We start from the raw sequence: 21481 nt of genomic DNA, 5'->3' as shown, positions 1-21481 counted from the left end.
CTAAACTATTGCCAATAGAGATTAATCAATACATGAATAATTTACACATACTCTTTGTTAAAACTAGCACGTTGGAATAAAGAAATCTTTGCAAGTCACAGTGGGATGGTTCATGTAGTCTTTATTTGTGTTTAGTCTGGGCTACTTCCATCACAGTTGACCTTTTTATCCAAAAGAGAAGCAGTCTCCAAAGATGAGCTCACTTATTGGTCTGAATCATGTGCAGAGTTGACAATAACACAAACCAAAAGGTGAGAAAAGTGTTGATAAATAAATGTAACTAAATAACCATAGACATCATTGGTTAGTATTTAATGCATGTAAAAAAAAAAGGTTAGAAGGCCAACCATGTCAATTTACTCTAAGTGGCACAAGAGGCCATTTAGAATCTAATTTATACTATACTCAGGTGATGTTGGGGAAATTATTTGGCAACACCAATGTCTTGAAACCTATTTAGATTGACACAGGAACAAGGTTTAAACAGCCAGTACACATCCTGTCACAGCAGAGTAAAAGGAATAGGGGTCTAACTTCATCACAATTACCAAACTAATATCAAGGACACTCCACATACCAGTTCATGTCCAAAGGTTGTATAAAAGACAGATTGGGGAGAACAAGACTCACAAAGCAGCAAATACAGCAGTAAACCTTGTACATTACATCTGATTGGTCTCTTGACGTAAACCATATGTTCCTGTGTTTAAGTGCAAGTGTGGCCGGGTTAGTGCTGATCTCCATAGCACCATAACATCCTCACCCACGTACAGACAGCAGTGTCCCATTCCTATATCATACAAAGCGACATATCACACATTCCACCTGTGATGCCAAGCTCTGGAACAATCCTTCAATGTTTGGAAAGAGTCTGTGCCATTTGTCCTCAAGGAGCAGCCGTAGCAAGACTGGGGGCTCAGGCAGAGGGGTTCAGTCTAGAGGAGGGCGGTTGTCAATGAGTAGGTGGAGGTTGAAACAGGGCTTCATTGAGAGCACTGTTAAGGTAGAGGGTGTTTGGGTAACATTAGTTCAGGTCGGGAAAGTTGCCCCAACTGGGTCGGTATTTTGAAATTATTTTATTTTTTACATTTTGGGACTTATTGCTCCTGTGCAAAGGGCAGGGAGGTGGGTAGCAGTTATACGACTGGAGTAGTAGATGCTTAATTGTAGTAGTTGTTTGGGTAGATTGAGTGGAGTAGTAGTGCGTTTTTTTTTACTGGCTGTTGGTAGCCTGTCTTTGCTGGAAGGCCTGCAGTTCCTGTTTGTACCAGTCTGGTGCTTCTGGACCGCTCTTCCCCGATGGCTCGTGGTCGTAACCATAGGCAACAGTCAGCTCCTCATCCCTCTGCACCGCCTGCAGGGTGCGGACGCACTTGATGGGTCCAAAACGAGGGTGGACGAATCTGAGAAAACAAATGAACAGACAGACGCGTTTTTAATAATGGAACATATACTGGAATAGAACATGACAGAATACATTAGGCTCGGACGATATATATCATTTATACCAACGGTATGATTTTCAATACTGTAAAAAAACATTGTGGGTTTGGGGCACCCACGCCTGTGTGCTACGCCACTGCTTATAATTATAAGTTAAGTATAACTAAGTATAACTAAATAAATTATATCCAGCACAGGGCTCCAGCTTTGAATTTGGTTTGCTACCTTACTTGCGAAGTGGTTAGATGTAAAGATCAAGCTTCATGGTTACAGCAGACATTCAATCTCAAGATCCCTGTTGCCGAAATTGTTTTGTGCGTTTAATTATTATTAATAGCACACAGTGTGTGCACTTTCGGTTACACCGTATACCCCGGTGTGGTACAGAAATGGTATGAAAATCTGCATACCATCCAACCATAGAATACATTACATTTCTATCTTTACTCTTCAAAACATTGTACCCTCCTGAACATCATGTTGCTCTCAAGTTGGGTCATATTTGTTCCTGCTATGCTTGGATTATTCTCACGGGTCGTATTTGCAGTTTGGGGTGAAGGAGTGGTTGGCCTTGTGTCCCAGCGAGGCACAGTATCTGTCCATCTGGTGGAAGGGCTGTGGAACGTCGATCACCGTGTCCTCATCCAGGGAGATGGTATTCCCGTTCAGGGACCAATCCCTAGTGTCTACCTGGGAAGCACCGTTGGCAACACCACAAACAACAACAACAAAAACAACAAGTATTTAATTTGAAAATTAAGTTGTGTTTAGCACAGACTTCTATATACACAGTATTTGGTTTGCCATGTGAATGATTATTGCCCATACCTGGTCTTTGTGAAAATTTTACATAACGTCACCTAGAGCTTAAGCTGGTTTTGCATGAACACACACACACACACACACGTAAATAGTTAACCAAATAGCTAGCCAGACTATCTGCATTGACCATATTTGCATGAACTATTTTGACTCATCACATACACTGCTGTTATGCATTTTCTATTCGGTTGCCTAGTCACTTTACCCATAACAACAGTGGTTCCTCCTTTAAAAGTTGCAGCGTGCTGCGGCGCAGCTTGCATGTTGCCGCAGAATTCTATGGCACGTTATTTAAGTGTGAACCACTGGTACCATTAATGCTAGTTGGTGCTAGTTTGACCACCAGAGGGCATCTTTGAGAAGCATTTGATAGCCTTCAATAATGACTGTACTAGAGAATGCGGACACACGGGAGACAGGCGTTCAATTCCCCGACGGGGAGGAAGGAGTAGGCTGTCCTTGTAAATAAGAATTTGTTCTTAACTGATTCCATACGTGTTATTTCATAGTTGTGGTGTCTTCCCGATTATTCTACAATGTAGAAAATAGTAAACTAAAGAAAAAACCTGGAATGAGTAGGTGTGTCCAAACATTTGACTGGTACTTGCTTAATTCATTCATATTAATCTAGGGTATTTCTATTCCAAGAAAAACCTTCTAGGATGGAATGGAAAATATGGCGCTGTACAATGTGCCGGTCAGGAGTACTTTACTGGGCTATTTAGCTAAAGAATCGGTGTCGTGCGGGTAGGGCACGCTCGTGGGAGACCGGGGTTCAATTCTCCAACGGGGAGGAATGAGTAGGCTGTCCTTGTAAATAAGATTGTGTTCTTAACTGACTTGCCTAGTTAAATAAAAGTTACACTAAGAGCGTAACATTTCTACACCCTAATTTTGTCATTCTAGTCTAACCAACACCCAAACGGAGATCCAGTGAAAATAATTCATTGATTGCTTGTCTCAGAGCAGTGCGAAATTGTAGTAAAATTGTTGTAGGCTATTGCTTCTAACGTCAATATGCTCTAAATAAATAAGACCTAAACCACTTTTAACAGCACATTACTCAAAACTGAGACTCATGTCGCCTACGGTAGGTCTACAGTATATTGAAAAATGTGACTACGCCAACAATTACATATAGAGGATGAGAATATTTCTGTAATTCAGTGATATTTATTCCCATAGTAAATCGTTATGGATCCGTAACTAAATAAAAAAAATCTAAATGCCAGAGTATTTTTATCATTATTTTATTGATGAAAGCATAAACATGCCATTATTACACTGCTTAAAAAAATAAAGGGAACACTTAAACAATGTAACTCCAAGTCAATCACACTTCTGTGAAATCAAACTGTCCACTTAGGAAGCAACACTGATTGACAATAAATGTCACATGCTGTTGTGCAAATGGAATAGACAACAGGTGGATATTATAGGCAATTAGCAAGACACCCCCAATAAAGGAATGGTTCTGTTCTGCAGGTGGTGACCACAGACCACTTCTCAGTTCCTATGCTTCCTGGCTGATGTTTTGGTCACTTTTGAATGCTGGCGGTGCTTTCACTCTAGTGGTAGCATGAGACGGAGTCTACAACCCACACAAGTGGCTCAGGTAGTGCAGCTCATCCAGGATGGCACATCAATGCGAGCTGTGGCAAGAAGGTTTGCTGTGTCTGTCAGCGTAGCGTCCAGAGCATGGAGGCGCTACCAGGAGACAGGCCAGTACATCAGGAGACGTGGAGGAGGCCGTAGAGGAGGCCGTAGGAGGGCAACAACCCAACATCTCATGCATAGATGAATATTAACAATTTACCTTACCTCCTTTGTGCAAGGAGGAGCAAGACGAGCACTGCAAAATGACCTCCAGCAGGCCACAAATGTGCATGTGTCTGCTCAAATGGTCAGAAACAGACTCCATGAGGGTGGTATGAGGGCCCGACGTCCACAGGTGGGGGTTGTGCTTACAGCCCAACACCGTGCAGGACGTTTGGCATTTGCCAGAGAACACAAAGATTGGCAAATTCGCCACTGGCGCCCTGTGCTCTTCACAGATGAAAGCAGGTTCACACGGAGCACGTGTCATGGTGTGGGGTGGCATTTCTTTGGGGGGGCCGCACAGCCCTCCATGTGCTCGCCAGAAGTAGCCTGACTGCCATTAGGTACCGAGATGAGATCCTCAGACCCCTTGTGAGACCATATGCTGGTGCGGATGGCCCTGGGTTCCTCCTAATGCAAGACAATGCTAGACCTCATGTGGCTGGAGTGTGTCAGCAGTTCCTGCAAGAGGAAGACATTGATGCCATGGACTGGCCCGCCCGTTCCCCAGACCTGAATCCAATTGAGCACATCATGTCTCGCTCCATCCACCAATGCCACGTTGCACCACAGACTGCCCAGGAGTTGGCGGATGCTTTAGTCCAGGTCTGGGAGGAGATCCCTCAGGAGACCACCTCATCAGGAGCATGCCCAGGCATTGTAGGGAGGTCATAGAGGCACGTGGAGGCCACACACACTACGGAGCCTCATTTTGACTTGTTTTAAGGACATTACATCAAAGTTGGATCAGCCTGTAGTGTGGTTTTCCACTTTAATTTTGAGTGTGACTCCAAATCCAGACCTCCATGGGTTGATAAATTTGATTTCCATTGATAATCTGTGTGTGATTTTGTTGTCAGCACATTCAACTATGTAAAGAAAAAAGTATTTAATAAGAATATTTCATTCATTCAGATCTAGGATGTGTTATTTTAGTGTTTGCTTTATTTTTTTGAGCAGTGTAGTTACATTGTTTTAGTTTGAACGTGCAGACTGACACTAAGAACTGAACAGCGGGAACGTTTCCCTAGTCAGCGCCATTATTAGTGCAATGCTCCTTAAATATTTTGGAGATTATTTCATTTTCAAATAACGTAAAATGAGCGAGAAAAAGGCCATTCTTGGACATGGGGTGAGACATTTACTAATTTGTAAATAAAGCCAGTTAAACATGAATAGTTATAAATTACTTTATAGGCAGAGAAACCAAAAACCTACAGTCATCTCATGGGTCTCCCAGTCGAGGCCAGCACGGGTATTGAACCAGCATTTGTAGCAACACAGCTTGCATTAGACCGTTGCGCCACTCAAAAGTAAAATCAGTGCTCTAACTCCCCATTGCGCTGGTCTGAAGCAATGAAGTGGTGATGCAGAGTACCGTACTAAACCACAAATTACCTAAGTCTCACGGTGTACGCTCGCAACTTTTAAAGGAGGAACCACGGTACATATCTATCTCAATTACCTTGTACCCCTGCACATTGACTTGGTACTGGTACCCCATGTATATAGCCAAGTTATCATTACACATGGTCTATTATTTCCTTGTGTTATTATTTCTCTATTTTTTCCCCCTCTACATTGTTGGGAAGGGACCGTAAGTAAGCATTTCAATGTTGGTCTACACCTGTTGTTTACAAAAGCATGTGACAAGTAACATTTGATTTGACACACAAACACAGCTCTGTCTCCCTCTTACCTCTGAGTGTGTGATGCGTACTCCGTTGTAAAAGGCCATTACAACATTGGCCTCAACATCCATCTTGGCAAACAAGCCTTCTCCTGCTCCTGAGATCAGTGAGTCTGCCACAAATACCCTGTGACACAACAGGGAATGAAGCAGCAAAACTGACTTCAGATCAGCTTCTCCATTTATACGATAGCCGAAGGTAAACCCATAGGATATGTCTATGCAAAAACAAATGTATTAAAAATGGAAAACAGAAATATCACATTTACATAAATATTCAGACCCTTTACTCAGTACTTTGTTGAAGCACCTTTGGCATTGATTACAGCCTTGAGTCTCCTTGGATATGACGCTACAAGCTTGGCACACCTGTATTTGGAGAGTTTCTCCAATTCTTCTCTGCAGTTCCTCTCAATCTCTGTCAGGTTGGATGGGGAGCCCAGCTGGGCCCCTCAAGGACATTCAGAGACTTGTCTTGAAGCCACTCCTGCGTTGTCTTGGCTTTTTGCTTAAGATCGTTATCCTGTTGGAAGGTGAACCTTCGGCCCATTGAGGTCCTGAGCGCTCTGGAGCAGGTTTTCATCAAGGATCTCTGTACTTTCGTCTGTTCATCTCTCCCTCGAGCCGGACTAGTCTCCCAGTCCCTGGCGTTGAAAAGTTTCCCCACAGCATGATGCGGTCACCGCCACATCTAGGAACTCAGATGCAAAAATTTAATTACCAACATTTCGACAGCCAAGCTGTCTTCATCAGGCTACGCTTCACCATAGGGATGGTGCCAGGTTTCCTCCATACGTGGTGCTTGGCATCAAGGCAAAGGTTTTCAATTTTGGTTTCATCAGACCAGAGACTCTTGTTTCTCAAGGCGAGCTGTTCCTTTTGGCTTCTGGCTTCTGTCTGGCCACTACCATAACGGCCTGATTGGTAGAGTGCTGCAGATATGGTTGTCCTTCTGGAAGGTTTTCTCCACAGAGTGGGTCACTCTCTGTCAGAGTGACCTTCGGGTTCTTGGGCACCTCCCTGACCAAGGCTCTTCTCCCCCGATTGTTCAGTTTGGCCAGCTCTAGGAAGAGTCTTCGTGGCGCCAAACTTCTTTCATTTAAGAATTTTTTTATTTTACCCTTAACTAGGCAAGTCAGTTAAGAACAAATTCTTATTTTCAATGACGGCCTAGGAGCAGTGGGTTAACTGCCTGTCCAGGGGCAGAACGACAGATTTGTACCTTGTCAGCTCAGGAATTTGAACTTGCAACCTTCCGGTTACTAACCCAACGCTCTAACCACTAGGCTGCCCTGCCGTCCCAGAATGATGGAGGCCAATGTGTTCTTGGGGACCTTCAATGCTGCAGACATTTTTTGCTTCCCTTCTCCAGATCTGTGCCTCGACACGATCCGGTCTCAGAGCTTTATGGACAATTCCTTCGACCGCATGGCTTGGTTTTTGCACTGACATGCACTGTCAACTGTGTGCCTTTCCAAATCATATCCAATTAATTGAATTTACCACAGGTGGACTCCAATCAAGTTGTAGAAACATCGAGGATGATCAATGGAAACGGGATGCACCTGAGCTCAATTTCAAATCTCATAGCAAAGGGTCTGAATACCTGTAAATAAGGTATTTTTTTAAATATATATATATAGATTTGCAAAAATGTTTAAAAAAACTGTTTTCGCTTTGTCATTGTGGGGTATTATGTAGATTGATGAGGACTTTTTATTTATTTAAAACATTTTAGAATAAGGCTGTGACGCAACAAAATGTGGAAAAAGTCAAGGGGTTTGAATACTGTCTGAATGCACTGTACCTACCTTTTGCTTTCATAGGGGTCTGGAAGAAGAGTGTGGGTAGCGATACAGGTGGAAGTGGATTTATCATAGGAATACACAGGGCCTAAGAAAGAACAGGAAATGCTGAAATTTTAGAAACCATATAGCATTATATTTGACTACAAGTTTACTTTTGCTGTGTCTCATGTCACTTACTGTCAGATGAAACGTCAAAGTGTGGTCTGGTGGTCTCCATGGAAACCAGGGCGGCAAGTCGAGCCTCGATCAGCTCCCCCTCCACGAAGCTCCCATAGAGAGCCGTTTGGCCATCAGGGTAAACATACGCCACTGCTTTACCGGTCATCTCGCCATCCTCGTTCACCTGCCCAAATACACTGCCACGGTCCTGGACACACACACACAGACAGCAATTAGTTGAGTGTTCAATCAATTCATTCTTCATTATTGAATATGGAAAAGCAACCAACTTTAGTGGTAGGTTCTCCTCCCTATAACATCTCAATGTAACTTGTGTAGTGTAACATAAGTTACAGGTGAGTATGATGACTCACAGGGTAGTAGATCCAACACTCCCCATAGCGGCTGTTGTCTTTGTACTGGCCTTCAAACATCAGCCGGCCCTCAGAGTCAAACTCCTGTGCAGGGCCGTTGAGGTCCCCATCCATATATGTCCCACGGAGGACCCCTCCATCCTCGTACGAGTATACCCCCTGACCCTGTAACGCATCGTCCACATAGAACCCCTCCAAGGTGCTGTGGAGGGGAGGAAGGGAGAGGGTTAATTAAGGCAAGGCAACGTAGCTTGATAAGAGCCTGACCGAGCAAGTGAGATCAGTCACACTTGAATGGACTGTGTATGCTTTTCTGTCATACCTGCCATCGAAAAAGAAGAACTTGCCCTTTCCATTCTTTTCTCCATGTGTAAAATGTCCTTCAAAGCGATCACTGGAGGAGAAGGTGACTGTACAGAACCCGTGAGGCTGGTCATCCTCATCCAGAGGGCCTGGATACGCACACACATCAGGATTGGACAGAGGCACAAGACAGTTTACACTGGAGTTCAACAGCCTCCATTGCTACAAATCGTCTCGGAAAAAGAACCACACATTTAGGAGTCTGCATTATTGCCAATTCACTGTATTTGGGCCCAGTTTTTCAAAAGTTATCAGATAGGATTAAATGCATAGAATAAATAGAATGGATGACTCATCGCCTTTATGGGGACACCTGTTCTATATTCCTATGCATTTAATCCTATCCAATTGTAAAAAACGACCAGATAACCTTTGAAAAACTGAGTCCAGATGATAAATGCACCCTTCGCTGTGCTTGCTGTCCTGATCCAGATCAAAGTCTGATGATATTCGGGCAACCTGACCACTTGTGTGCCATGGCAGCACCACTTCAGGGTTGGTAATACTATACCTTGCTTCTCTTGGTTTCAAAAGCGACATTTCTTTCATCAACCAAAGGCACAATCCTAGTCATAATATGACTAGGTTTGTGCCTCTGGCTAGTGAAAAATGTTGATTTGTAAACCAAGAGAAATGCTGGTTTCAATGGCATATGAGTAATAATTCCCTCAACGTTACTATGGTCGGATTTTGGCCAGGCTACCATGAAGCAAGGTAAGACATGCCTTATTAAATGTGGTAAAAAGTCCAGGTTTCAAACAATTACATAGAGTGTGTGCAGTAAATCATGTGTGGGTTGCGAAATGCACTGGCCTTTCTCTGCTCTTGTGATCATTTTAACTGAATGAGTAGCAGGACCACATCAACTGATATTAATTACTATTTGGGCCATGGATTAGGAGCTTTAAGACTAGTTGATTCTGAGGGTGTTGCAGCTATATTTAATATTTTAGTTTAACTCAACCCTAAACAAAATATAAGTAACCAGGTGCCAGCAGCTACATATGGAATTGTCAACATGTACAAGAACTCGCACGCACGCGGTCGTCTGACCCTATGCATATCGAATTACCCCTGATATTCCCTAAAAACAATGTTACTGAGTCAGCACATGTTGGCTGTGAATAACAAAAATATGTTCTAAAAGTAACAATTTTGTGATGTAAAAGAAAGTAGGCCTACGGTTAGTAAAGTGTCACGGATTTAGCGCAGCACATAATGACAAACTTTAGGTCAAGTCTACAATTTTGGCAAACGTATCGACGTAGCCTACGCGTCCAGAGCGCACGCAAATTTACAGTACAATGTAATAATTTTTCTAACTGCATTTTAACTCGAGTGTCAAAGCACATCAGCCCAGTTGTGTCGCTACTGCTGCCTCGCTCGCCCGAAGAGTGGGCTTCCATCGGAAATAAAGTCCCGGGCGCGACGGGCCCACAACCCCTGTCAAAAACCATAATATCAATTTGTTCACGGTATAGTATGCGGAGAGTTTACCGGAAAATATGTAACAAAAAACGACGCATATGCGTTTGTCAGCCTTTTCCGTACCTTCAACGACTTCTTCCATATCATCATCGCTGTCCATAGTGGCCCTTTCCGTGGATGACACGCGCAGAGAATTGACGTGTTGCGGTCGATTTTGTAATATTCTGCACTTCATCAACCACTACACTGCTTCCCTCAGCTCTTTTCTTCTTCTTCTTTAAAGTGTTATGGCAGAATACACCTATAGGTGTATTGCCGCCACCTACTGTACCGGGTGTTGAAAGAAAACAAAAATAATATATTACATTGCGGGGAGACGGAGCATTCATCAACAAGATTCCTTGTAATGCCTCTACAGAAAAGTTCCCAAGTCCCCAAAAACGCTCAATTGCACTCACAATCATGCCAATTTTCTCCGATTCTATTTCCGTTTGCTCTGTGCAGTTGATAACCAAAGTAAACGCAACAAAGTTCACCTTCTTAATTAACATGGAACATGTCAGGATCCCTCTGTTGAAAAGGAACATCATCTTGTGTCTACTCCTACTACTATTACTTCTTCAACTTCATGCCTTTCTTCCACTCTTCTCAATGCCTATGGGTGGGAGACATTCTGGACAGCCCTTATTCTTGCCATCTCCTTCTCCCTAACAGGACACTTCAGAAATTTGGGTGGATGTTTACCAACACAATTGCAGCATTTTGGCTCAGCTGGTATATAATACTCCTCCTGTCTACATCCAGTGCATTTGTAAAGTACAGTCGTGGCCAAAAGTTTTGAGAATGACACAAATATACATTTTCACAAAGTTTGCTGCTTCAGTGTCTTCAGATATTTTTGTCAGATGTTACTATGGAATACTGAAGGTTAATTACAAGCATTTCATAAATGTCAAATACTTTTATTGACAATTACATGAAGTTGATGCAAAGAGTCAATATTTGCAGTTTGACCCTTCTTTTTCAAGACCTCTGCAATCCTCCCTGGCATGCTGTCAATTAACTTCTGGGCCACATGACAGCCTGATGGCAGCCCATTCTTGCATAATCAATGCTTGGAGTTTGTCAGAATTTGTGGATTTTTGTTTGTCCATCCAGGGCGTCCACAAGTTCTCAATGGGATTAAAGTCTGGGAAGTTTCCTGGCCATGAACCCAAAATATCAATGTTTTGTTCCCCGAGCCACTTAGTTATCACTTTTGCCTTATGGCAAGGTGCTCCATCATGCTGGAAAAGGCATTGTCACCAACCTGTTCCTGGATGGTTGGGAGAAGTTGCCCTCGGAGGATGTGTTGGTACCATTCTTTATTCATGGCTGTGTTCTTAATCAAAATTGTGAGTGAGCCCACTCCCTTGGCTGAGAAGCAACCTCACATAGGTCTCAGGATGCTTTACTGTTGGCATGACAGAGGACTGATGGTAGCGCTCACCTTGTATTCTTCGGACAAGCTTTTTTACGGATGCCCCAAACAATCGTAAAGGGGATTCATCAAAGAAAATGACTTTACCCCAGTCCTCAGCAGTCCAATCCCTGTACCTTTTGTAGAATATCAGTCTGCCCCTGATGTTTTTCCTGGAGAGAAGAGGCTTCTTTTTTTTCTTCTTTTTTTTCCTCCCCAATTTCGTGTTATCCAATTGTTGTAGTAGCTACTATCTTGTCTCATCGCTACAACTCCCGTACGGGCTCGGGAGAGACGAAGGTTGAAAGTCATGCGTCCTCCGATACACAACCCAACCAGCCGCACTGCTTCTTAACACAGCGCGCATCCAACCTGGAAGCCAGCCGCACCAATGTGTCGGAGGAAACACCGTGCACCTGGCGAACCTTGGCTAGCGCCCCGCCGCAGGAGTCGCTGGTGCGCGATGAGACAAGGACATCCCTACCGACCAAGCCCTCCCTAACCCGGACGACGCTAAGCCAATTGTGCGTCGCCCCATGGACCTCCCGGTCGCGGCCGGTTACGACAGAGCCTGGGGCGAACCCAGAGTCTCTGATGCCAGAGTCTCTGATGGCACAGCTGGCGCTGCAGTACCCTGCCCTTAACCACTGCGCCACCCGGGAGGCCGAGAAGTGGCTTCTTTGCTGCGCTTCTTGACACCAAGCCATCCTCCAAAAGTCTTTGCCTCACTGTGCGTGCAGATGCACTCACACCTGCCTGCTGCCATTCCTGAGCAAGCTATGTACTGGTGGTGCCCCAATCCCGCAGCTGAATCAACATTGGGAGACGGTCCTGGCGCTTGCTGGACTTTCTTGGACGCCCTGAAGCCTTCTTCACAACAATTGAACCGCTCTCCTTGAAGTTCTTGATGATCCGATAAATGGTTGATTTAGGTGCAATCTTACTGGCAGCAATATCCTTGCCTGTGAAGCCCTTTTTGTGCAAAGCAATGATGACAGCACGCGTTTCCTTGCAGGTAACCATGGTTGACAGAGGAAGAACAATGATTCCAAGCACGACCCTCCTTTTGAAGCTTCTAGTCTGGTATTAAAACTCAATCAGCATGACAGAGTGATCTCCAGCCTTGTCCTCGTCAATACTCACACCTGTGTTAATGAGAGAATCACTGACATGATGTCAGCTGGTCCTTTTGTGGCAGGGCTGAAATGCAGTGGAAATGTTTTGGGGGGATTTAGTTCATTTGCATGGCAAAGAGGGACTTTGCAATTAATTGCAATTCATCTGATCACGCTTCATAACATTCTGGAGTATATGCAAATTGCCATCATACAAACTGAGGCAGCAGACTATGAAAAATAATATTTGTGTCATTCTCAAAACATTTGGCCACGACTGCACTCTGACCCCTTGACTTTTTTCACATTTTGTTACAGCCTTATTCTAAAATACATCTCCCCCCTCAATACACACACACAATACCATATAATTACAAAGCAAAAACAGGTATAGACATTTTTGCAAATGTATAAAATAAAAAAATTGAACTATTACATTTACTTTAGTATTCAGACTCTCAAATCAAACCCAAATCAAATTTTATTTGTCACACACACGTGTTCAGTAGTTATTGCGGGTGTATCGAAATGCTTTTGTTTCTAGCTCTAACAGTGCAGTAATATCTAACAGAAATATCTAACAATTTCACAACAATAAACACAAATTTAAAGTAAAGGAATGGAATTAAGAATATATAAATATTGGGCGAGCAATGACAGAGCAGCATAGACTTAGATTCAGTAGAATAGGATAGAAGACAGTGTATACATATGAGATGAGTAATGCAAAATATGTATACATTATTAAAGTGAGTAGTGCTCCATTATTAAAGTGGTCAGGGATTCCAAGTTTATGTATATAGGGCAGCAGCCTCTAATCTGCTAGTGATGGCTATTTAACAGAATGTAACAGTCTGATGGCCTTGAGATAGAAGCTGATGTTCAGTCTCTCGGTCCCAGCTTTGATGCACCTGTACAGACCTCGCCCTCTGGATGATAACGGGGTGAACAGGCAGTGGCTCGGGTGGTTGTTGTCCTTGATGATTTTTGGCCTTCCTGTGACATCAGGTGCTGTAGGTGTCCTGGAGGGCAGGTAGTTTGCCCTCCAGGTAGTTTGTGGAGATTCCATATCAGGCAGTTATACAGCCCGACAGGATGCTCTCAATTGTGCATCTGTAAGAATTTGTGAGGGTTTTAGGTGCCAAGCCAAATTTATGCGGCCTCCTGAGATTGAAGAGGTACTGTTGCGCCTTCTTGACCACACTATCTGTGTGGGTGGATCATTTCAGTTTGTCAGTGATATGTACGCCGAGGAACTGGGAGCTTTCCATCTTCTCCACTACGGTCCTGTCGATGTGGATAGGGGGGAGCTCCCGCTGCTGTTTCCTGAAGTCCATGATCAACTTCTTTGTTTTGTTGACGTTGAATGAGAGGTTATTTTCCTGGCACCACACTCCCAGGGCCCTCACCTCCTCCCTGTAGGCTGTCTCGTCATTGTTGGTAATCAGGCTTACTACTGTTGTGTCATCTGCAAACTTAATGGTTGAGTTGGAGGCTTTTGAGGCCATGCAGTCATGGCTAAACAGGAAGTACAGGAGAGGGCTGAGCACGCATCCCCATTGTTGAGTATCAGCGAAGTGGAGGTGTTTTTTCTTACCTTCATCACCTGGGGGGCGGCCCGTCAGGAAGTCCAGGACCCAGTTGCACAGGGCGGGATTCAGACCCAGGGCCTCAAGCTTAATGATGAGCTTGGAAGGTACTATGGTGTTTAATGCTGAGCTATAGTCAATGAACAGCTTTCTTACATAGGTATTCCTCTTGTCCAGATGGGACGGTGTGCAGTGCAATGGCGATTGCATCGTCTGTGGATCTATTGGGGCGGAAAGCAAATTGAAGTTGGTCTAGGGTGTCAGGTAAGATAGAGGTGATATGATCCTTGACTAGTCTCTCAAAGCACTTCAGGATGACAGAAGTGAGTGCTATGGGGCGATAGTCATTAAGTTCAGATACCTTTGCTTTCTTGGGTGCAGGAACAATGGTGGATATCTTGAAGCATGTGGGGACAGTAGACTGGGATAGGGAGAGATAGACTATGTCCGTAAACACTCCAGCCAGCTGGTCTGTGCATGCTCTGAGGACGTGGCTAGGGATGCCGTCTGGGCCTGCAGCCTTGCGAGGGTTAACACGTTTAAATGTTTTACTCACATTGGCTGCGGTGAAGGAGAGCCCACAGATTTTGGTAGCGGGACATGTCAGTGGCACTGTATTGTCCTCAAAGCGAGAAAAGAAGCTGTTTAGTTTGTCTGGGAGAAAGATGCCGGTGTCCGCGATGGGGCTGGTTTTCTTTTTATAATCCGTGATTGACTGTAGACCCAGCCACATACGTCTCGTGTCTAAGGTCAGTTGAATTGCCACTCTACTTTGTCTCTATACTGATGCTTAGCTTGTTTGATGGCCTTGCAGAGGGAATAGCTACCCTGTTTCTATTTGGTCATATTTCCAGTCACCTTGCCATGATTAAAAGCAATGGTTTTAATAGTCACCGTGGGTACAACATCACGATGCACTTGCTAATAAACTCGCTCACCGAATCAGAGTATACATCAATGCTGTTGTCTGAGGCTATCCAGAACATATCCCAGTCCAAGTGATCGAAGCAATCTTGAAGCGTGGAATCTGATTGGTCGTACCAACATTGAACAGACCTGAGCAAGGGCATTTCCTGTTTTAGTTTCTGTCTGTAGGCTGGGGGCAACAAAATGGAGTCCTGGTCAGATTTGCTGAAAGGAGGGTGAGGGAGGGCTTTGTATGCATCACTGAAGTTAGAGTAGCAATGATTGATCCAGAATGCAGAGACTGGACATTAGCGAGTAGTATACTCGTGAGCAGTGAGCGATGTGCCCATCTACGGACCTTGACCAGAAGACCGCTCCGTCATTCTGCGGCGCCGTTGTTTTGGGTCGCCTACTGTGATCCGAACCATTGTCCTGGGTGGTGGTCCAAACAGAGGATCCGCTTCGGGAAAGTCATATTCCTGGTCGTAATGTTGGTAAGTTGCCGTTACTCTTATATCCAATAGTTCTTCCCGGCTGTATGTAATAAGACTTAAGATTTCCTGGGGTAACAGTGTAAGAAATAATACATAAAAAACGAAATACTGCATAGTTTCCTAAGAATGCGAAGCGAGGCGACCATCTCTGTCGGTGCCATTCTGCTAGCGCCACCCCAGAGATAACACCCTTTATAGACACCCTGCTTCGAAGATCCACACATTACACATTCCAATCTGACATCTTCTTGAGGCACAAAACACGCTCGTTCTGTTCCATAGAAACACACACCAAAAAAAGCCCATGTCTCGTTATTCTCATCGACGCCACCTCATCCAATGCATCCAAAATTTGAATAGAGACTTCAAACGGATCTTCCAGGTAACACAATCGATCCAAACCGTTATTCCAACCAATAAAAACTCATAACTAGATTTGGATTTACTACCACTTTACTTCTCTTATTTCTTTTTGCATTCACCCCTGTAATCAAATTCTTCTCACTCTCATCTCCACCAGACACGTCATCCGATTCAAACAGAACATCCACTTAAGCCATTTCCCTACCCAAAAAAACAGCTCTCTTTTCATCAGCTAAGAGCTAATTTATGCTTTATCCGAAAATGTGGTCGGAGGTGCCGTAAGGATGGTGTTATGCAATTGTGGAGGATCCGGAGGCCCATACAGGCCAAATTGAGGTCTGTACTGCACCGCCGTGCGCCTCTCAAATTTTGTAACAATGCGGATGTCTGCTTTATAGTGCGGCATTGACATGATTGGTTGATGGTAGGTGGGGGCGGGAGGTCCTGTATAAACACAAACTCACTTCCTTGACAACTTCCATCACACAGCTCTGCAAAGCGCAAGAAATATGAATGCCCTGACTTCTGCAGGGCTGTATCACTGCAAATTCTGAATGGTAATGCAGACGTTGGATTTAAGATGCTCTGACATCATCGATATTGAGCTGCATAGTGCCTGTCGATCACTATACAACCAAAGCATGCGGTGGGGTCACTGGGCAAAGATCTAAAGAACATCAAATCACAGTGAGGTCATCATGTCACCTCCAACATTATCCAAGTTCCTCTGACAATATAGCCTACTACACTGAATGACTATAGCATTGCATACTGTATATAATACTGAATATTATACATAATGTACAGAACCAGTGAGAGTCTGCAAAGCGGTCATCAAGGCAAAGGGTGGCTACTTTGAAGAATCTCAAATATAACATATATTTTGATTTGTTTAACACTTTTTTGGTTACTACATGATTTCACGTGTTATTTTATAGTTTTGATGTCTTCACTATTATTATGCAATGTAGAAAATAGTCAAAATAAAGAAAAATCCTTGAATGAGTAGGTGTGTCCAAACATTTGACTGGTACTGTATATAGGTCTACTATATTTTTATTTTTTCTATTAGAAGTGGACTTCCACCTGTTTTCACCAAGCTTCCTAAAACAACCTCTCCTCAATATTATGGGCGGGCTATAGAAATTTTGCTCTGGGGCATTCATAATACAAGAACATACTTGTTGACAATGGGTGTGACTTGACTTTCCCTAAGGAAGTTACTCAAACCAACCCTGAGTTATAACAGTGGGCAAACCGTATCTCTCTTAGGCTAAAACTGTACTCAAATCATGACTACAGAAATACCCGTTCTGCTGGCTGCCGTGTCTCTGTTTTCTGCCCTTCAAATGGGTAAGCAAACTAAACTTTCAGGCCTTACCCTGTAATACGGTTGACTATACGGATATCTATGACCCTGCTTATTGGAACAGACCCATGAAGGCCTAAATTGTGTAAATATATAATTTTTGAGTTTGTAAGATTGAAGTGTTGTTGGGGCATCTTCTTCAGGGTACCTGGCGAGACAGGTGGGGCTGGCGAGAATGACACACAAGGTCATGCCACCCACTGTCACTGGACCACCGGAGTTTGAGAGAACATTCCGGGCACAGTAAGATTTCTACACGTCATTTTAGATGAAATGTTGTGTCTGCATAACTCAATTCTGATGTGTGTGTGTCCTATTGCATCCCTAGTCAGAACAATGTTGAGTTGTACCCAGTCTTCCTAGTGGTGCTGTGGACTTCTGGACTGCTCTTCAGTGAAGGTAATTCTGCATGTCTGAGAATGTTTTAGAGCATTCCTTACATTTTGCACCATAAAATACCCTTACATACTGTACATTTGTGTCTTCCTAGTGCTTGCTGTTCTTGGAGGTGTTGTGTATACGGTGGCTCGGCACATGTATTTCAGTGGATACGTCATGTCCACCAAAAAAAGGTAGGATTGCTTGAAAAAGTGAACATGGCTTAATCTGTACCATACCTTCCCTTGTTAATGAATATGTGAACTGGACTCTAATGCAGCTTTCTTTGTATTTCTAGGTTGCCTGGGTTTTACCTGACTTTGGGTGCCTTATTCTTCTTGTCTGTGCTGAGCACCATTGGTATTCTTCATGGCATTCTCCTTGAATATTTTTACAAAACAGTTTCTATGATGGTAACACATTAGCAATGAATATTAACAAATGGATGGGGGAAATGCCATGGTAGTGACGTTTCTGTTTTGTGCTATACACTTGTGAAACTCCTAAATAAAAAGTGTTTGACCATGCTTTTTTCCAGTGTGTCAAACTGTCAAGTCAAAGCAGAGCAATAGCAAATATTGTAACACTTCGAAAACACTGACAAGAGTCTTTGCATTTTGGGACACCAGAATTACAGTAATTTCCAATGAAACGCTGCGTTTGCCTTTCAGCATTGCTTTGCAGAGGCACTTTTAGTGCTTTCGGTGTGGTGCAATCATTGGATTTATCGAAGTATGCTCAAACTGGATGCGTAGACCGCTTGACAGAATGGTAGCAGAAGGTGAATGTTGAACTTTTGTTGCATACATATCCAGATGATGCTGCATACTATTGTGCGCAAATACACTGTCGGTGTGTTCGAAGCGTATGCAAATGCGTTAGTAGCTACTGTAGCTCAATTATGCTCAGGTTTTAATAATCAGTCTTACGTCATCCCCCAGCGGACACACGTGGCACGTCATCACACGAATGAGGCGCTAGACACATTGAACAGGATTGTTCTATTTTTCTTGTCATTTTCCATTTCAGCACAACATTCAATAATTTTCTTGGTCTTTGTGGGTAAGTAAGTAAGTTACATATTTTCTGTCAATGTCGACTTGTGCTGTTTTAATGGTTTTGTAGAAAGTATTGTTCTGGGTAGCAAATAAGAGGTCTGTCAGGGTTTGTTATTGTTTCGCCAGCTGGCCTCTGTCGGCGTAGCTAGCAAGATTAGCTAACCGGCCAGCTAGCCTGCTAACGTGGCTAACTTTGGTGCTTAGCCTGGACGCCGGTAGAGGAACATGATTTATAACTTTACCGGTAACATAAAACATTTGGGTGGACAAGTGTTTCTAAATTAGCTTTTTGTGATTGCGGGCAGACGAAAACCATTCTTTAGCTAACGCTAGCTAGCTACTATACTTGCTAAGGTAACGTTACCTAGCTAACGTTATCTCGTTATCTGTCTGTTCAAAGCTAGGGTTAGGGTAATAATAGGGTAACGTTAATAGTATTGAAGGCAGCAAGTGTATATTATGTAAATAAATTAAAGGGGACATCTGCAGTTCAAACAACAACAAATCGCGTCCCCGCCACTGTTTTGGCAAACAGCTGAGGGATGGGGCTGGAGAAATGTAACCACTCTCATATTCAGAGACGGAGCTATGCAAAGACTGACCATCCATGATATCCTTGGCACAGTTGGTAGAGCATGGCTCTCGCAACACCAGGGTTGAGGGTTCGATTCTCATGGGGACCAGTACGAAACAATTATCAATGTATGTACTCACTCTGGATAAGAGCATCTGCTAAATTACTCAAATGTAAATTTAATGCAAGGACTGACCGTCCAATAATTAAAGGGTATAGCTATATCATTACATTTAAAAATCCAAAAATGTATGTAGCAATCCCAAGATTTCCCCTTTAAAGCAGCTGAAGGGAAATGTTGAAATGTTGCCTACAACTAATTTAAACAGAAGTGGAAGTGTACCACTTGGCTGGCAGATTGAACGGAGCAGTGGGGGAACAGTGCCATCAAATTTAGGCCTACGAGTAGAGACTGTTGCATTGATTTGATTGAATAATTTACAGCAAGTCAATCAATCCTAAAACTGTTATTAATCAATCCACACATGCAGGCACCATGTTGTCACAAACCTCTACTTTTCTGAACTGCATAATATAGTTGAAGAGGTCAGTCATGGGGTCATTGAACCTTGCCTTCACATTTTTGTTGTCCACTTCCAGTGTCCTTGTAAGTCGCAGCCCTGCATTCCAAAAAGGAAGACGAGTACTTCGCCATGAGCTCCGATGGGGACGGTAAGAGACAAACACTTCTGGGAAATGTGCAATGCCAGCAGCATTTGATTCCTGTGGACGTGTTTGCAAATAAATTCACTGTGTGTGTGTGTGTGTTTGTAGGTGACATGGAGAATCAGGCTGAGCTGGAAGAAAAGACTAGGCTTATAAACCAGGTGTTGGAGCTTCAGCACACTCTAGAAGGTGAGACATCTGGATGTGTGCAGACAGACAGGCGAAAGCAGCAGTAAATCCTTAGTTATTGCAGTTCCTTGAAAATCATTGTTGTCATTGTCAGACCTGTCGTCGCGTGTGGACGCAGTGAAGGAGGAGAACCTGAAGTTGAAGTCTGAGAACCAGGTTCTGGGTCAGTATATCGAGAACCTCATGTCTGCCTCCAGCGTGTTCCAGACCACTGACACCAAGAGCAAACGAAAGTAAGCGACCAGCCAGGAACCCCTCCCTTAACCAACCCACCTCCCTGGCCCCCTCTACCTTCAACCAAATCCCTCATAACCCATATACCACCCCATAACCGCCCCCGAACTACAGCTGGTAGAGTTTATGCCTTTGTCATCATGACAACCCTAGACCCTTCCCTCACTTTGCTCCCTGTAAGATTTTTTCAGTGAAGCTCAATTTTCCATTTTTACGTTGGGTTACTTTTTCCCTTTTGTATTTGTTACAGTATTGCTGTCATTGTTGCACAGTTGTTGTATCCAAAATGATGTTATTTTGTGGTGTATACGTTTATTATCTGTTACTACACAACCTCACCTGGAGGAAGAGACAAGGGAACTGTGTCATTTCAGATTGCCTTGTAGTTTAGGTTGCAAAATTCTGTTAACTTTCCCCAAATTCTCAGGTTTTCCATTAATTCCGGTTGGAGTATCCCCAGATTTCCTGCTTAATCTTTTTCTGGGAAACCAGGGAATTTGGGGAAAGTTACTGAAATTTTGCAACCCAAAGGCTAAATAATTTCATTTAGATTGTCATGTTTTAGTCATCAATATTATTAGACTATGGTTTTAGATCTAGGCTCAATTGCAATGATGATTACTTCTCTCCAATGCCAAAGTTTTCCTCAAACAATTTGTTAAAGCAGAGCTCAGCCCTTGTATTGTCTCACATATATTGTCATTGAATTAATAATTTGGGGCTTGCTAATATGTGTCACTGGTGGATCAAGTTAATTCATTGCATTTGTGATCCAGAGGAAGTCAGCCTAAACCTGCCGTGTATGTATTGCGTTGCCGGTGTGTACATTTGACCATTATGTTGCTCTTTTCAAATACATTTGTTTTAATAAAACTGTTTTATTTGCCTTTTTGATGGAGTGCCTGTAGTGGTATTCCTCTCCCCTGGTGTAGTCTCTTCATAGTCCTCTCTCACTAAACTATATCTCCATCTTCCACCCTTCCACAGGGGCTCTAAGGGTGCCTGGAAGGACAAATGAGGCAAAGCCACCTTTTGAGTTTTGACATTCTGCATCTCATTGTCAGGTCATGCTGTAAATGTATCTGTTGAAATGTAAAGGTATTGTATGTCAGCAGCTAACAAGGCTCAGTATCTCACAACAATCTGGAACATCTTCTTATAGTTAACATTATATTTCAAATT

At 43.4% G+C, this 21481-nt stretch overlaps 2 protein-coding genes across 4 annotated transcripts; one reads left to right on the top strand and one right to left on the bottom strand.

Annotated features, from left to right (window-relative positions):
• Positions 1-101: 101 nt before the first annotated feature.
• Positions 102-10184, bottom strand: setd7 (SET domain containing 7, histone lysine methyltransferase). 2 transcript variants are annotated; one of them, XM_020452706.2, is made up of 9 exons: positions 10029-10184; positions 8437-8566; positions 8115-8316; positions 7759-7948; positions 7585-7666; positions 5783-5900; positions 1976-2133; positions 1218-1403; positions 102-995 (listed from the first exon to the last, which is right to left on the bottom strand). In XM_020452706.2, the coding sequence occupies exons 1-9, from the start codon at positions 10138-10140 to the stop codon at positions 953-955; spliced, it is 1221 nt and encodes a 406-aa protein (XP_020308295.1). In that variant the 5' UTR covers positions 10141-10184; the 3' UTR covers positions 102-952. The 2 variants fall into 2 exon arrangements, with proteins under 2 accessions (XP_020308295.1, XP_020308297.1); XM_020452708.2 differs by lacking the exons at positions 102-995; positions 1218-1403 and having other exon boundaries at positions 2054-2162.
• An 8183-nt stretch (positions 10185-18367) lies between these two features.
• Positions 18368-21191, top strand: LOC109864767 (short coiled-coil protein B). Of its 2 annotated transcripts, none has more exons than XM_020452704.2 (4): positions 18368-18648; positions 19811-19882; positions 19985-20065; positions 20160-21191. In XM_020452704.2, the coding sequence occupies exons 2-4, from the start codon at positions 19864-19866 to the stop codon at positions 20300-20302; spliced, it is 243 nt and encodes an 80-aa protein (XP_020308293.1). In that variant the 5' UTR covers positions 18368-18648; positions 19811-19863; the 3' UTR covers positions 20303-21191. The 2 variants fall into 2 exon arrangements, with proteins under 2 accessions (XP_020308293.1, XP_020308292.1); XM_020452703.2 differs by having other exon boundaries at positions 18386-18640.
• The last annotated feature ends 290 nt before the right edge of the window (positions 21192-21481 follow it).

The sequence above is a fragment of the Oncorhynchus kisutch genome, linkage group LG19, assembly GCF_002021735.2.
Source record: "Oncorhynchus kisutch isolate 150728-3 linkage group LG19, Okis_V2, whole genome shotgun sequence".
NCBI classification, from domain to species: Eukaryota; Metazoa; Chordata; class Actinopteri; order Salmoniformes; family Salmonidae; genus Oncorhynchus; species Oncorhynchus kisutch.
This window is presented reverse-complemented; position numbering and strand designations above follow the sequence as displayed.